The sequence below is a fragment of the Tetranychus urticae genome, chromosome 1 (genome assembly GCF_039701765.1).
Source record: "Tetranychus urticae isolate SD_2017Ah chromosome 1, NJAU_TeUrti_SD_1.0, whole genome shotgun sequence".
NCBI lineage: Eukaryota > Metazoa > Arthropoda > Arachnida > Trombidiformes > Tetranychidae > Tetranychus > Tetranychus urticae.
Genome location: NC_142958.1, coordinates 2,806,870 through 2,824,687, shown reverse-complemented (window position 1 = coordinate 2,824,687; position 17,818 = coordinate 2,806,870). Strand labels below are relative to the sequence as shown.

Sequence of the window (17,818 nt, the reverse complement as noted above, 5' to 3'; positions counted from 1 at the left end):
AAAAATTAAATCAATCTTAATTTAAAAATAAAAACATTGAACTAAAATATTAGATTATTATGAGAAGTTGACAAAAATTATGAATAACTTGGGTAACTCTACCATTCGCCATAAAAAAGATTTAAATGAAATCGAAAAGGTTTATTTAAATATAACAAAAGAGGTTAATTTTTTCATAGAACAAGATATTTACTTTATTAATCAAGTAAAAAAGTAATCAACATGATTGCAATCATCCAGGATCAATGATACAATAAAAAAATCCAAGATTGTCAATATAGTTTTGTCCTTTTCTGTTCAGCGTCAACTGAACCCAAGCGATTTTCGCGAATCAAATGTTACTAAAGAAGTAAATAAACTCTGGAAATCTGTAGAAATTATTCCAAGAAATTGCCTTGAAAAATAATTATTTGTTTCGTTTAAAAGTTCTTTGCTTTTCGGCATGTTCAACAATCTTTTCATCGACAGGAAGGCCTTTCCGTTTACGAACAGAATTCATGTAAATCCTGGCTCGATTCTCAGTGTCTGCCTTTTCTCCATACAATTCATATTCTTCTTCAGTGGTTGGAACCCAAAATGGATCAATATCAATAACCTGAAGAGGAGAAGAAGAAGAAAAAAAAACACAAAATTAGCGAATCTTGAGTGTTGAAGGAAAAAATCATTGAGATTAAATGAGTTGGCGAGATAAAATGGGACAGAAAAGGTCAAATTAAAGTAATTAAAAGATGATTAAGACTGTAAATGATATCAATCTAACCTCCCAATGACTGAAAACAAGCTGAGGTAAGGCCATTCCACTTGTCTGTTTGCGTATTTCATTAGCAAATTGGAAGCTCTCAATAACCGGTAAAATGGCGGTTACAGTGAAACTTGATGAACCTTGTTGCATATCACCATGAATGGTTCGTCCATGACGACGACGGATAACAGCATACATTTTACCTGAAATAAGAAGAGAATCAAAAATTAATTCAACAATTAAATCAACAATGGCAAGGGAAACAAGACTCTAAAAACAGTAAAGATGTTTAATGTTGAATCAAATGGTAAAACGATGCACCAATGGTTCATTTTTCTTGATAAAATTAATGTTGATTCAAAAAATTGAAATCAACCATTAAGCTGATTCTCAATCAATTTCAATTAACTTTCCAATAAACATTGTAACTTAATAATTAATGTATCAAATTGTTGCAGGCAAAAGCCAATGTTACTTGTGGATGAAAAAAAAGTGCGTTTAATGGTTTCTTGAAAAATTGCTCAAAGTACAAAATGAATTAACATTAAACGCAATTCCAACGGATATGCTAATTATCCGTTTAAATACAAGAATTCATTTTGCTAATTGTTTCACTTGTTTGGGTTCATTTTGTAAATTAAAATTTACAACAAAAAATACGTTTGCTGTAAAAATTGCCAAGGAAAGGGAAAAGAGCGTAAAATGAAAGGTAAAAAAATAAGCAGAGAAGAGAGAAGAAGATGAAGAGATGAAGAGATTTCTTAATGTCTTCAAATGATCATTTTTGAAGTAAAACCTTCAGGCCAAGTCAAGTCCGAAGGTGAAATAGAAAGAGAAGACAGGATGACAAGAAAGGAAGAACCATCTTCTTCATCTTCATCGTCTTCATCGTCTTCATCATCTTCTTTCATCTTTTTTTTTCTTCGTTTTTTCCTTCGTCTTCTCTCTTCTTCTGTACCTCATCTTGGCACCTTCTTTCTTCCTCTTCTCTCTCTTTTCTCTGATTTTTCTTCTTCTCTCCCTTTCTCTCTCATCTTCTCTCTCTTACTGTCTGTCTGTCTCTTCATCTTCATCTTACTTACTAACTTACTTTCCTTGCGTTACTTTAGCGATGTGATTTTTACCTTCAAAGTGTTTCCATGTTTATACTTTCATGAGCATGTCTTCATTGATTCATTGTATTACCAATATCATTGACTATTTATTATCATTGACAGTTGACAAAACCTTTTTACCCAATTTGTGATCAACAGTTACAAAAGGTAACAACATTAATTGTTATGACTCTTTAAAATGACATTAAATTCATTAATTGAAATCAACCAAATGTTCATTAGTCATTCACCGGATAAAATCAACAACGGTAAACAACACCAAACATACAATCAACCTTCAAATTTCACGTGATTAATAACTTAACCATAATCATCATTAAAGAATCATCAAATTTCCTAACCAACACCAACATCATAATCACAAAATCATCAAAACCCATTAAAACTTGTTTACTCAACCAGTGCCTTTAAACATCATCTTCAATTGTTATTTTGTTTTATTTTTTGTTCAAAAAAAAAGTAAAAGTTTATTATTATTTTTTATTGATATTATTTATTATTGATTACCAATTAATATATTAAATAGTTACAATTGTAAAGTAATTCAACACCAACAATTCAAGGAAACATTCAACAACTGTTGATCAAGTTGACCGTTAACAAAAACCAAGAGAATAAGCTAAATCAATCCTTTAATTGCGATGTTAATCATCAATGGATCCAGCTACGGTGGCCATTGGAAACCGTTAACATCATTATTATCATTATTTTCATTAATATCAATCATATCAACAAATTCATTGTTTTATCGTTTCATTAAGGAGAAACATTATATCATCACAGTAAGTATCATGTTTACAGAATGACAGAATCAAAACGTTTTTACCCGGGAAAAAGCGACCTCAACATCCATATAAGGGACAAGAGTTATGATCAAGTTAATTGCCGCAAGTTATTTCATCCCACGTTCAGTCAAATACATCTAAACACATCTATCGATTATTCATAATTAACTATTAAAGATGATTTAGTTAAATAGTAGCTGAAACCACGCATCAACTAAATCAAGTTTGCAACAACAATTGGCAAACATTGATATTAAATCAGAGTCAATTAGTTGAAATATCATCATAAATAGAAATAGTAATTTGATTAGATTTTCAATTTTTCATTCAACTTTTCCTATCATTAAATGTGTTTATTTTGCTAATGAAATTACCTTGAATAAACATCTTGAGGCAATAGATTCTTGAGTTTCATTTGAAACATTAATGATTGAAAAGGTTGATGGTTGAGTAGTAGGCGAATGGTCAAGTGTCCAATGATTAATCTTTACTTTTCATTTTCAGAAACAATATGATTCAATATTGAAAAAATGTGACTCTTGGCAAGTTTGCAATAAAGTGGATACTTATTCAACTCCTTGGATTGAAAAACAATGCCGTTGTCCAAACAGTAAACCTTGTTCATCTTCACTCAACCCAAATGATGGACGAACGATAGTTGATAAAACAAAACAATACAAGGTAAGAAATTAATTTCAATCATTAAAGGTAAATCATCGATAAATCATTTTCCTATTTCCTCGAGAAATCACTTCTTTACCATCAATCTTTGATAAATGCAACAAAATGATTTATAACATTGATTATGATTAATTTGAGTTAGATATTGGAAAGCTTTGTTAACATTAGCAAAAAACGATAAATAATGAATAATAATTGAATAGTCTTTTGATAATTTTGACAGTAAAAAGTGGCAAAAGGTAATATCGATTATAAAAGTGCAAGGTTTTCACCATTTTTACCTTTTCCATTCACCTTTTTAAAGATGACATTTAATGATGAATAAAGTTGAATATTTAAGGAAAAAAGAAGAAGAAAAAATTGTCTTTGGTCCATTTTTTGTATTGTGCTCATTTTGTTATGATAATAAAGTTGAACATAATAAAATGAGATAAGCATATAATAATAATGACGATCATAATAATGGTAATAATCGTAATAGTAAATGTGAGGGAAAAAATGAATGCTGTTGAATTATTAATATGAATCGTTTTGCACGAAGGTTGGGAATGAACACGAAAAGATGTAAAGCGAAAGCGAAAAGTTGATTGAAAGTTATTTACATTCAATTAGATTGGTCAGTTCCGTTGGGCGAAGATGAAGATGATCTGATGATAATGATGGCAGAGAGAGTAAAATAAGATGACAGAGACTTGGATAGAGACAACAGAGTTTAGAGTAAAGAAGAAGAGGGAAAGATTAACATTTTCCCAGGAACAGTAAAATTCAATGATCCATGACAGTTAATACAAAGTTGTATTGCCAAAAAAGTATGGCCCAAAAGAAAGGTGAGAAAGAGGCGACAGAAAGAGTAGAGAGGAGTGGACTCTTTTGGTCCAAAGACTAACAACGATAGCGGAGTCTTACCTGGCTTTAACCTTGGCTAAATGTCTTAAGATAGATGCATAACCTGAGCGTTTTGTCGAAACGATCCTAAACTCGAGAACCATCTGTCTGTCTTAAAATGTCTTAAAAATGATACAAAGAAGATGAAACAGAAAAGAAGAGAAAAGAAGAGAAAAAAATGAAAAGATGAAGAAGAAGAAGAAAAAGCCTTTGAAAGAGGAAATAAACACTTCGATGTCACCCTTCACCTTAGGCTCTAAATTTCATTCAAACCCTTTAACAATTAGAAACAAAATCAACGCAAAATTAACCAAAATCAAAGTCTCATTGCAATTGAATCTCAAACATTGAAAGCACAAAACAATATTGATTCAGACACAAGACACTTTCCCATTTTGCTGTTGAATGTTGATATTGATGACAATCAACAGTTGTGATCAAATTGACTTTGAAATCTGTTGTTTAAAAGCAATGATTATCGAATCAATTTTGATGTTTGAATCGATTCTGAAGATTTGTTTTGAATGTTCTGAATATTATTATGAATTATGTTCATTATTTTCATCATTGTTAGGACTCTATTGTTGCTTCTTGTGTAATAATTTTGCTCCATTCTAGTTTCTAGGTAAATCTTTACCTTGGTTTTACAGTTTTTTTTATATCAGTTGTACTTGAATATACTGAATGTTGAAAACTGTAACTCGTCTATCAATCCATCAAAAGTAGGGAAAGAAAAAAATTTAAGCACAAAAGGCTTTTTTTTACCTCAACACATGTCGTTATTGTGAGTTGAACTTGTTCGTCTCAATGCTTTTTTCTTGTCCTTTTCCTATTTCTTTACCTTCTTTTTTATCATCTTTCACAAGATTATCTATTCTCATATACAATATATATTATTGTACACTTTATTGAACTTATGTTGATTTACAACGTGGACAAAACACACAAAGATGCATCAACAGTGTTCTGTTATTTTTCATTTAAACTTGTTGAATTCAACAAATACCTGATGAATCATGAGAAGAAGCAATTTGAACAGTAAAAGTTTACAATCGTTAACAGACTCCAAGACTGACCCGATAAATTGTTAACTACATTGGATCATGGCGATTGACCAAAAGCAGCTAATAAACAGTCGCCATTCTAGTCAATAGAGCAATTAGCGAGTAAAGAATGTCAATTTTTGCAGCAAAAAAAAAACAAATAAAATGGTGAAAAATATTTTCTCTTGTTGTCATGATTTGAATAGGAAACATTGGAAGGCAGAAAGATAGTGAAAATTGGAAGCAAGAGAGACTCATGATTATGATTGTGGTGAAGATGAAAATGCATTTTGTTCAGGTTATACTTACCTTGAAACATTATATCCATTATCACGACCAATGGTAAGAAAATTTTTGTGGTAAGAAGATTAAGTACAAGTGAAGCGTGTCTCTTCAATCATCATTTTCATCTTCACCTTAATCTTGATCGTCATTATCTTTTTACCTCATCTTCCTCTCTTCCACAGGAAGTGAGTAAATGATGGAGAAAGAGAGACAGAGACAGACAGAGAGAAAAAAAACAGACAGAAGTGAGTAAATGAATCAAGTGAATGGAGACTAGGGTTATAAAAGGTTTGGTTTGTTACCATAGATAAGGATAAGTCTAGAGTCGAGGAAAAATTTGAAAAATTTTTTACTTTGGGTTAATATCATTTTTATTGAAACCAATTATCTTAATGATGATAATAACAATAATGATAATGATAAAAGTACTGAGTGAATGGTGAAAAGATGAGGATGGAGAAAATGGAATCATCCAAGAATGCCTTTTACTAGAAGATCATCTTCATCATGACCACAGGCCAAAACAAAATTCATCTCCGCACCTAAAACATTATCAATGTGATTCCCTTTTTTTTGAGCAAATTTTACACGAAAAAAAAGCTAAACCGTTTTGTTTTCGCCCTTTTTTTGAGGCTATTTTTTTTGCTCCTCTTCTTGGTATTTATCATTTTTAGCGTTTCTTTAAATTGGATAATTTGGCCAAAAGTTGAAATTATGAAATTGGTTACAAATGTTTGTCAATAATAACATTAATTTTGGAAAACCTTTTTTTACTCATTTTGTCATAGATTTGTGAATCGGCCAATAAATTACCAGTTTGTCGACATTTTCGTGATGTTACATGGACATTGACCAGTTTTCCTGATAACCGAACCCAACAAATAATGGAATGTGTCTGTCCTAAAAATAGCATTGCATATATATTTAAACATGAAGCATTCCAGGTTGGCCAAGGCATTGCTAACAGATATTTATTTGCCTGTTCACCAGAAAGTGTAAGTTGGCTTTTGAGTAAAAATTTTGCAAACTTTTTACAAATGACAACAAAAGCAGCTCGAAACAAAAGAAAGCTGAACAAATTTTCATTCAATTTACAGTCCAAACACAACTGTTGATCAACAATCCTTTTTCAAGAGGATTTACAGTAAATAGTAAAGAAAAAATTTTCTCTGACAAAATCTTTTCTTCTTCATCTTCTTCCTTCTTTCAGAAAATGAAATGCCATCGTAAAGAACCTTGTCGATTATTTACCGTTATGAAACGAACAGATTTCGAGGAAGTAAACACAAGTACACTTTGTAATTGTGGACCTCGTCATTACTGTCCAGCTCATCATATACATCCCAATGTGATAGTAACAGCACCTTATCCATTGGACAAGATTAAAACTTATAGTGGTTATTGTGCGCCTTTACAAACATATGGAAATTTAACTTAACCCGTTTTTTGAAAAGCCAAGCGAGAGCCGCAAAGCAACAACTAACAACGACACACAAACGTATAGCCAAAGGTTAACCTAGTTTAATATTAATGACAAAATTTTCATTGAAAATGACAAACAACGGAAACAAACAAACAAATAAACAAACAAAACGAGAAAACAAACTTGGCAAAACAAAAAGCACACAGCAAACATTGGGAAGGAAAACCAGAAATATCAAGACAAAAACAAATAGATTTTAAGAAGAAGAAGAATCTCTTTTTTTCCCTTTTTTTTTGTTTTCTCTTTTACTTTTCTCTCTTCCTTTCCCTTGACCCTTCATGGTAATATTGGACGGTGGACAAAGCCATTGATCAAATACAGAATCACGGCTTCGATCCAGCAAAAATACATATTAACAGTTTAAACAAGGTACGCGAAAAAATAAACTACCCAAAAAGACATCAACAATTGAATGAACAAGTGAAAATGTTTCTTACAAGCAAACAGCAAACGTCAACAGACACAAAGCCCGCAACTTGGCCCAACACACATTAAAAATGGCAAACAGTGAAACAAATTAAACCAAAGGTAAGGTCAAAAGTGAAGCTTTAAAATCGCTAGCAAAAAATTTCATTTCATTTCAAGTTTATTATGATATTTAAATTGTGACTGGCAATAAGAAAGGTTAACATCATCATCCCTTTTTAGGGTGAAAAATAGCAGCAAAAGATGAAGAGGAAAAGCATTTAAAATACATTTGAATTACATCTTATTTTTGGTTGCCTTTTCTTACATTTTTCAACTCCTCCTAACATTTTATATTCACTCTCACCTACTCATCATTTTCAAGACTCATTCTCATCATTATCATCATCAGTAACAGCAGCATCATCGTCTTTCATCACTTGCAACTTTGAGGTTAACAAAACAAACAAACACACAAAAGTACAAAAAGTAATAACCACAAAAAAAGAGCCAAGCACAGGTTACTTTTGATTGTAACTTTGCGAGTCTCTTTTTTTTCTATTACTTTTTCTTCTTCTTCTTCTTCCAATGATAATTATAATTGTAGACCAACACACAGTCAGATAAATAAGTTAACCGCAAAAAGATAAGGTTACCTGTAGGAAGATGATGATGAAGGTCTTGCCTATGGTCATTTTTTGCTCATCAATTTCCTATCTCACCTTTTTTTTACCTTCAGCTTTTACTTTAAACTCATTTCTTAAAAAAAAAAAAACCTTTCTTCTCTTCTCAGGAGGAGTTAACTCAATAGATTACTATCCCAAAATTTTTGTTGGGACCATGCTAATAGACTATTCAATTGAATGGCTCCAGAAAAGATGACTACAACAAAAGTGGAACCTTTCTTCTTAATCTCATCTTCATTCCATTCATTTTAACCTTGCTGTTTCTCGTGGACATCACCATCATCATCATCGGCATCATCATCGTTATTATTCCTCTTTTTTTATTCTTCCTCTGCAATTCGCACTTTTTGTAACTATTTATTCACAGTAATATATTATCTAAATTGAATGGAGCAAAAAATAAACGACTAATTTTGCTTTGGCTACTTTATTATTTTCCAATTTAATTTCTGACCCAAACTGACCGGCTGCAAGAAATTTGCTATTACAATCATTACAAACATACTTTACATTGCCATTTTTGTTACAATGCAAATAAAGGACAAAATAACCCGATAATGTCTGTTGGAACTGAATAACAATTTTTGGTGAAAATCATTTTCTCAACACTAAATGCTTGAGATACATTTGCTATTACAATCAAATCTGGTTTACATTACATCGACAGTTGAAGTCAATTATTGTCTGGTTTAAGTTAAATTGAAATCAAATCAATTTTACCTTTTATTGACTTTTTTGGGTTAAGACATTTACTGGTTTAGATCATAAATGATTGAAATAAAAAATGGGTTTTCTTCATTAAAATGAAATCAATTTTAGGCAGTCATTTGATTTGATTATTTGTCAAATGATACAAATGGTATTTTGTGATGAAAATGAAAGCAACAGCTTCAAATGAATGGTCATATTTTAACCATCAATGGGTTGCAACTTTTTCATTTGCATCAATCATTTTTGACTGTCATGATTCTTATCAATACAAGTTTATCGTCAGCATTTGATGTGATATTTGAACGATCAAAGAAAGTTATCACTGACAGAAGCTCATATGAAAAACCACAAAACTCATTAAAATTGTGTACAGGGTTACCCTCAATTTTATGCTTCTCTGGCCCAGCATCATTTTCAACTGTAAGAAGTGAAGAAAAAAACATTTTCATCCTCTATAAACTTTCTCCTTCATTTATCTTCTTCTTTACTTTCACTATTCTTACCTCTGTCATCTAGTCCAGTCAACCATTTTATACCTTTTTTTACCTTTCCTATTTCCACTCCTCTTCATCATCTTCAACCTCTCAGCTTACTTTTTACTACTACTGTGACTCTTTTTTTATGCAACTATAACTTTTTTTTTCTTGGTGCAATGAAAACCTTCACCAATACAGAAGTCAGTGTTTAAATCGTTCCAGTCAAGGAAATCAAAAGTATAAGCTTCGATTGAACAAAATCTATGAGACATATAATAATAATGATGATAATAATATGGGACTTTTGGGTAAAGATGAGTTGTTTTTGCCTTTTTCACCTTTATTAAACTGTCCCGTAGAGAAGGAAGAAACTTTCAACTTTTTTTTCCTTCGCCTACTTCACTTTCAAAATGTTTAAATATTGTGTGCTGAGAAAAGTCAATGGAGCAACAGTAAGGTGTAAAAACATTGATAATATTATATATTTTTTTGACTCTTCAACTTGAAACAGGAAAAAAATGCAAAGGTAATAAGTGAAAGTGAAAATTGCATTTGCGAACCTTATTTCGGGTTAACGTTGCTTTGCACGGCAGGTTGGTGTTGTAATTGGCTTGCTTTGGGTTATTTATTACATCAACAGTTTGGTAATATTTGCAACCAATTGATAAGATTATTGAAATTACAGAAGTTTATTTATTGGCCTTTTTGCGATTTTAGGGTCACTGTGTTTGTTGTAAGGCACTTTTGTGGGTTTAAATGTTTATATCAATAGGTTTAGGTTTTGTAGCTCAATGTTCAGTGAAAATTGTATTGATAAAAGGTTACCATTTTAACAATTAGATGTTTATTATATTTTGTGGCTGATTAGAGGATTGATTTTATTAAGAAAAAATCTTTTCGATAATAAATTAAATGGTTTTTGAGGTTTGATTGCAATTGAAATTAACCGCGCTTACACAATTTTCCCGCTCATATGGGCGTTGGTATTGAGGTTTTGTTTTTGTAAACTGTGTTATTAACTATTGTTGATTGTATATTGTTCAAGTTAATTGATTGATATCTGTCTTGATTTTTTACGCCATTTAAGGATCAAACCATTTGATTTATACGTCATTATCAACTTGAATTAAAAACGATTGATTGCTACTGAATATTTAGGCACGGCTTCTAAATTGGAAACCGGTCTTAAATAATCTATTTGACTTACATCTTTACTGTTTGATTAGATTTGAAATTAAATTGTTACTTACCCAAAGCTTCACTGGTTACTTGGATTGTGCAGGAATACATTGCTGCCATGAGACGCTGAGGTTGAGCTTGAAACGCTTTTCGACAACCATCTTTAACAGTTGACATTATTTGACCGGTAAATGGTCCATAGGGATCACTTTCCGTTGAACTAGACGCCAGTTGATTAGTTGGTTCAATTGTCCAAGATTTAATGATGAATGCAACGCCATACATTGGCTCTTCACAGAGTGGACCAGAAAAAGATGCTAATTGAAAACCACTAATGAAACTGTACTCATAGTCAGATCTAATGTCATCTGTTAATGATGGTGAAACGACTGAAGATGCTGATGAAGAGTAAATGGTTGACCATAATGATCTTGGAAAATCGTCCATAGCATTGAAAAGTATATTAGGACCACAATATTTTGGTCCGAAAGACCAAATACATTCGAAATTCTCTTTCAACCCGGCAATACTGTTCTCGGATAAGGTTTCACTCAATTTGTCTTTGAATTCATTCCATCGTTTGATAAGATCACTACTAATTAAATTATGATCCAAATGACTTCTGTTTTTATTAATGTCATCCACTTTCTTGATTAGATCACAGTTGACTTCCAATAATTTGACAACTTCTTCCGGAAGAGGAACAGCCTTAATTTTAATTGTTGACTTCTTATTTGGTGTGGTTAGTATAAGAAAACCTTCCGAATCTTGTAAAATCTCATCGCCATTGACTATAACTGTACATTTTTGTGTTGATGATGAATTTGAAGTTTGTAATGACTGTGAGGAAGATGTTATTTCTGAAGATTGAGATGAGTTATGAGAGCCATTAATTGGTAAAACATGGCTATTGTTTGAAGTTTGATCGCTTGTTAGAGTTGGTAAAGCAACGATTGTCTCTCTAAAAGGTACGATTGGTGCAGAAACATTAACTTCAATTCCAGCAAATTTATTCACGAGATCATCGACACATTTTTGCATATGAATTTCTCCTGTAGTAATGATGACATGTTCACCCGAGTCTTGAATCCTAACCTCGACACAAGGATCAGATTGATTCAATAATTTAAGACCTTTAATCAATTTACCCATATCAATAGGATTTACCGGCTCAATGGCAACCCTTAAAATAGGTTGAGAGGGAACATGAAGGTCGATGAAGGGTGGACAATAAATACTATTAGAAAGGGTTGCTGATTTGATGACATGATCTTCAAGACCAGCAATTCCAACAATATTTCCTGATCCTACTGAATCAATTGACTCCAAACCACGACCCATAAGAATATAAAGTCCATCCACTTTGGCACAGGTAATGTGTTGGTCCGTTTTCAAGTCAGTTAACTTGGCGCTAGGATCTATCATAGTATCAGATGTTATTTTAGTTACATCGTGCTTAGGATGTAGAACATATAGTTGATCACCGGATTTCAGAGTTCCACTGAAAACTCTGGCGAAAGCAAGGAAAACAATGTTTTCTCTAATTTCATCCTCGTCGTAATCGTTTGTCTGAGCAGTTGGTGTTGTTCGTATTCTATTCGAGTAATCAGCATCTTCCTCTGTGGAAATGGATCTTCCATCACTAGACATTATAGCAGCTTTAACGAGATCTCGACGATGAGCAATTTCTTCCTGTGTCAATGGTTTAGGCTTATATTGAGGTAGAGTATTTTTCTCTACGGGAAACATTTTGGAAATACAAACAATTGTAGGGCCATCTTTGGAACAGTGAAGAAACGCATCTTTCATATCTTTAGTTTCTTGAGGAAATAGTTCAAATCTAGTTGTATTGGAACACATTAACTTTTCCGCTCTTTCTCCTGTTAATTCTAATGGACTTGGGATTAAAGTACAAACAGCCGTTAACAAATTAGGTGCCAGGCATAACCAGTGAGTTAATATAGATTGAAGGACGACTCGAGGATCATTGTGAGTTACATCGCGACGATGTAATGTCAAATCGAGCGTTGATATTATTTTATCAGTCATTAATTTATCTCTTCTTATCATCACAGAATCATAAATGGACCAAATATTCTCTAAAATCATTGATACAAAAAGGGGCTTTTTAGCCTTTGCTTGAGCACCTTTCATTATACGTTTTGTTTTGCTATTGAGGTAATAATCGCCCCAAAGAGTTTTATTAAGAGTTTCTACTTTAAATCCATGTTTTCCACTAATCCATTTGGCAAAATCTTGAATTGTAAAACCCCAACCATCTAAGGCACTAGCAAAGACAACGTTTCCTTGTTCTGGGGCAAAATAGTAATTGGAATCATCTTTGTCATCTAAACCTGTACTCCAGTCATAAGTTGCTTCATCTGTATCATTATTTAAATTTGGATTATCTACTTGATTGTTTCTTTTTCCTGCAGATTTTTCTGCATTATCGTCTTCTTCATCTTCTTCTAGAACTTCAACATTGTAAAATTCACCCATTAAAGCATTAACTTGTTCCAAGATTTGCTGCAAATGAACATAAGCATCTATAGGTGTCAACTGTTTCTCCATAATGAGACGATCAATTTTATTTAACACTAAAATAGGTTTGATCATCTCGATCCATGCTTGGCGAATAGCAGTCTTGGTTTGAGCACAGAGTCCTTCTACCACATCAATAATTATTAAAGCACCATCACACAGTCTTATAGCGGTTGACACTTCACCACAAAAGTCGACATGTCCAGGTGAATCGATAACATTAACAAGATAATCTTGATCATCTGAGGATAAATGTAGAATTAATTAGAATTGTTTATGAAACAGATGATATTACATAGAGATCAGAAAAGGAGGTAAAACTAGAGAGATAAACAATGAGCAAGGTGGAAGTAACTTACCGATGGAATGTCCAAGAGCGATGCTACTTGATTTCATAGTGATTCCCCGTTGTTGCTCATCAGGTCTACTATCCATGTACCTCGATTTACCAGCCAATCGAAGTGATATAATGCCATTACTTGCGATAAGATAATCAGCTAGGGTTGTTTTGCCTGTATTAAGAAAAGGACAAAAAAACGTGAGAAAATAAATTTGAAAGGATGATTAGAGGTTCATAGATAACCACAATATATTGTAATCACGCATAAAATAGCAGATACAAATGTAAACAGAATTAAAAAGCAAAAATTGTAAAAAAAATACTTTTGCTTACCATGGTCAACATGAGCCAAAATACATATATTTCTAATATGGGAAACATCATCTTGAATTGATTTAATCTTCTCTAAAGTGAAAGTTTTCATTTTACATTATTTAAATTATTAAAATAGAAATTATAAATGAGTGATTTAACACAGATTAACAATAAAAAACAATGGTTAAAGATTAGGTCAAATGGAGTGCTGTCACGTTTGAAAATACTTTTCACATGTAAACAAAACATAAAGGATTGTTTACTAATTACAATTGGTAACATTTGATGCGCAAATTTTCATTTTAAATCATTATTCCTTAAAGACAACAATTTTTAAACCGGTCCTTTTAAATTTATTATATTCTAGTAATTTAATTTACAATTTTTTAGATAACATCTAAAAGGCCTGATGTTATGATGAAAATTTAGGACATGGATCATATAAGATGTGCCCTAAGCAATGTTAAAAACTAAATCAAACGTAAATCAACTTGAACTTTTTATGAGTATGGATTTAATTAGAGAATTTAATCAAACGATGAACTCCATTATACAGTTAAATGCATTTATGGTAAGACATTATCAATTTTTAACATTGTACATTTTTAATATTTATCTAGCTTGGTATGTTATAGTGAAAATAGACATCTTATTGACATGGGTTAAAAATACTGAATAATTAACATGAAAATGATCATTAATATTGTCAATGCAAAATCGATGGATTAGAAGCGATTCCACAGCATGCTGATGATTAAGGTTATTGCAATCCAAACATGTTCGGGGATTGATCAGGTGTGAAGGTAAACAAGCACCATGCTTAAGAGTTTGAGTACATGAAACAATTCCTGTAATTTTATGCTAATTTTTTTGTCATTCATCTAATTATAGAGTGAAATTTATCAAATATATAAACAACAGTGACGATATTGATTGCTTTTTGATTGCTTATTCCTGCAAACGGAAATCATGGCCTGAAAGGTTTACAATATAATCCAATTGTATCCAAGTTTTATAGTAGAGTGGAGAAGTGAAAGTATATTTTAAAGAAAGGATCGGCTAAACACTGAATCAAATGTTCCCCCTTTTCATAAAGCTCTTTGCTTTTGCGAACCAATCTTTAGTTAAGCAATTTTTCCTTGGAAAATATTTCATCCTTTTCTTTTATCTTGTATCATGTCTGTGAACTTTCATGACGTTGCTTTTGATTGAATGAATATCAATTTAATTGTATATTCGGGAGCATTGATCAACAGCAGTCTTTATACTCGGCAAAACAGGCATTCAAATCAACCAAGATCTTTCACCGGGAGTTATCAGTAAAGTTTCGGATTTTCATCCATCGAGGTAACATTCAAAGATATTCTTGCCATGGTATAGGTGATTGATCTGCAAAAATTTCAGTCTGAAGACAATTGATTTTGATTGCAAATTACATCGTTTGTAAGCATAGTCATGGATAGAAATGAAAACTATATTTCCACTAGCAGTCTTTTGAAAATACAATCAAACTCTTCTGACAAATTTGAATTATGTCTTGATATTATTTTTGAAAAGCATAAAAAACAATGATAATCTTTTTTGAATTGGTTATTGATAAAATATTTCTGTCACATTTCTTGATTCCTCAGGAGCTGGAAGCTTGCGTTACACTAAAAACATCATCAATAATCATCTGGGCAACTTTATATGCTAACTCTTCTTTTTCCTTTTCTTCCATTGAATTTTGTCTGAACATTTTAACTGCTCTTGATAAGCTTAAGCCATTTGACTTTCGATTAGGTTCGGGTTGAAAATGTGAGATTACTTTCCCATATCGGTCAACAGTAACCATTTGCAAATCTGTTGCATAATCTCTTCTCCAGATAGAATCATAATCGTCCAAATTTGACAGGCTTGCCTTATTACACAAATCACGACCGAAATTGGCCACGGATAATGAAGATGAGGATAAACTTGGTTGAGATGTGAAATGGCCTGAGCGATCACTACTTCCACTATCTCGGCGATTTCTTGATGCAGGTATGGACTCACTGTTAATTTGTAACGCTTTGATTGCTTCATCAAGGAAAGAAAAGAAGGTTTGACTTGAAAGAAATTGTTGAAAATATGTTTCCTCGAAATATTGCATCAAAATAGAAATGGTCTTATCAAAACAATGTTTATCGCCACGATTAACCGCTTCTTCTGTTTGGCACTTAATTTTCTCACTCAACTCCAGATAGCTTGGTGAATCGGGTACAAAAAATCTTTGGTACAAGATTAACAGATCATCCTTTGTACAATCAGTTTTGCGAACATTTTCAGCCATCACCATAAAATCAATGTAGTGGTTCATTGATTCATGCTCCATGAATTCCATAAAATAAAATAATGTTGAATCATTGTAAAGAATATCAGCCAACCTCAAATGGCCACTGGTTAAAACTGAAACTTGATATTTACAGAAGTAATAGCTTTTGCAATACTGGTTGAAGTAATTAGCAGACAAGTTATTCACTATCCATTCAGCCAAATCTTTGAATAAGTCTCCTCCAACTGACGAGGAGCTGTCTGTTAACCTGGATTTTATAGTTTTCACGCAAGATTCTGGAATACCTAGTTGCTTGTATTTATCGTCACTAAGAAATTTTTCCCATATTCCTTCAGCATCAATTTTAAAATCAATCTCTGACGGTGTAAATTCCTTGGAGAATCTCTGGAAACATTCCAGTTGTATCCAAAGACGAATTAATTGTTTAGATGTTGATCCACGAGATTCCATGAATTGAACAAAGTATGAAAGACTTTCATGGTCCTTGAGAATTTCAATTAAGGTAGGAGACAACCGTGAGCGAGTTTCTAGTGGTTTCTTTTCATCATATATGGCTTCAGCGATATGCATCTGATGACTGCGATTGAGGTTACGATGAGATGATAAACCAGGTGAATTAAGGCTAGCTCGGAGAGCAATGCTAGAGAGGCTGTTATTACGTGTCGATGAAGGGGATTTAGTGACATCAAGAATCCTATCAATTGATGGCTCATTTGATGTATGAATAATTTCATTCCCCATTGAGAGTATTGCATTGATTCCATTCTCTCGGTTTTTATTAGCTGTAGCAAAATAGGAATAAAATGATAAAGAAAACATTTACAATTATAATTGAAATAAAATAACAATGGTATAGATAGAAAGAATCAAGGGAACTATCCACAGTTCAATGTGTTACGAGGAACATCGATTACTCAATAGTTATTGATAAGGTTGCTAAGATTGAATAAAATAAACTTCCCGACAACTCAAACTCTTGATTGTTAACATACAGAAAAAACTAGGCTATACTTGAATCAGAAAAAAATAGATCGAATGTGAAGTGAGTAAATATTAATATTGGCATGGTGCTTTAACAGAATCAAATTAGTTGATCTTTCTAAATCATCACATTTTCATGTTTATTGCAAGTGTCAATTAATGAGTATAACTAACCTTTTCTCTTGAAAAAATTAAGATTCATCTTTCATAGATCATAATTGAAGGGAAAATCTGTACAGTCATGGATTATGTTGTATCTGCTTCAGCTGATTTTGATGTCCGTAGAAACAGTGTTCACAGAAACAGCGAAAATATTTTACAGTTGGTTATGTTTTAACAATAAAGAATCAAGACAAGCTGCAATGAATTAGTTAAATGATTGGATGACGATTGAAATTACCTTTAAAATAGAATTAAAGTAAATTTAGAGATTGAGAAAAAAAACATTGGTAAACATTGAAAATAATACCTTTGAAGTCCAGATGGAAATAGATTCTACCTCATCTCCATGAAAGAGAAACACAAAATCACAATGTTGAGATGAATATCGAGAGTAAGAGCACCCAAATAATCTGAAGTTTAATAAAGTTTATTTAGATGTGACGGGATGATCATTCGATTTAAGTTGAAATTTGAAATAATTGGTAGATTTTTAAGCAATTTACATTATTTACTTCTGACAGGCAGAAAAATACAGATCGCTTGAATTCAAAGCAGCATCTCTTATCACAAAAATTAAAAGGTTTATCAACAAATGAGTAATAACGATAAAATTTAGTGGGAAGATCCAGGGGATATTTAAAAACAAATGAATCAAATGAAACGGATAACAGTTGATTCCAGTAAACGAT

The 17,818-nt window shown here is 32.1% G+C and overlaps 3 protein-coding genes across 5 annotated transcripts; 1 reads left to right on the top strand and 2 right to left on the bottom strand.

Moving 5' to 3' along the window:
* Positions 1–120: 120 nt before the first annotated feature.
* LOC107366799 (elongation factor-like GTPase 1) lies at positions 121–13,961 on the bottom strand. The gene is made up of 5 exons (XM_015934440.2): positions 13,691–13,961; positions 13,377–13,529; positions 10,548–13,259; positions 761–945; positions 121–595 (listed from the first exon to the last, which is right to left on the bottom strand). The coding sequence occupies exons 1-5, from the start codon at positions 13,779–13,781 to the stop codon at positions 407–409; spliced, it is 3,330 nt and encodes a 1,109-aa protein (XP_015789926.2). The 5' UTR covers positions 13,782–13,961; the 3' UTR covers positions 121–406.
* On the top strand, positions 1,706–8,535 carry aos (protein argos). Its single transcript, XM_015934452.3, has 5 exons — positions 1,706–2,639; positions 3,147–3,323; positions 6,325–6,531; positions 6,747–7,547; positions 8,218–8,535. The coding sequence occupies exons 1-4, from the start codon at positions 2,499–2,501 to the stop codon at positions 6,972–6,974; spliced, it is 753 nt and encodes a 250-aa protein (XP_015789938.1). The 5' UTR covers positions 1,706–2,498; the 3' UTR covers positions 6,975–7,547; positions 8,218–8,535.
* A 208-nt stretch (positions 13,962–14,169) lies between the features above and the next one.
* Positions 14,170–17,816, bottom strand: pkaap (A-kinase anchoring protein pkaap). 3 transcript variants are annotated; one of them, XM_015935245.3, is made up of 3 exons: positions 17,437–17,816; positions 17,142–17,367; positions 14,170–16,768 (listed from the first exon to the last, which is right to left on the bottom strand). In XM_015935245.3, the coding sequence occupies exons 2-3, from the start codon at positions 17,167–17,169 to the stop codon at positions 15,300–15,302; spliced, it is 1,497 nt and encodes a 498-aa protein (XP_015790731.2). In that variant the 5' UTR covers positions 17,170–17,367; positions 17,437–17,816; the 3' UTR covers positions 14,170–15,299. The 3 variants fall into 3 exon arrangements, with proteins under 3 accessions (XP_015790731.2, XP_015790735.2, XP_015790743.2); XM_015935249.3 differs by having other exon boundaries at positions 17,142–17,324; XM_015935257.3 differs by having other exon boundaries at positions 17,142–17,233.
* Positions 17,817–17,818: the final 2 nt, after the last annotated feature.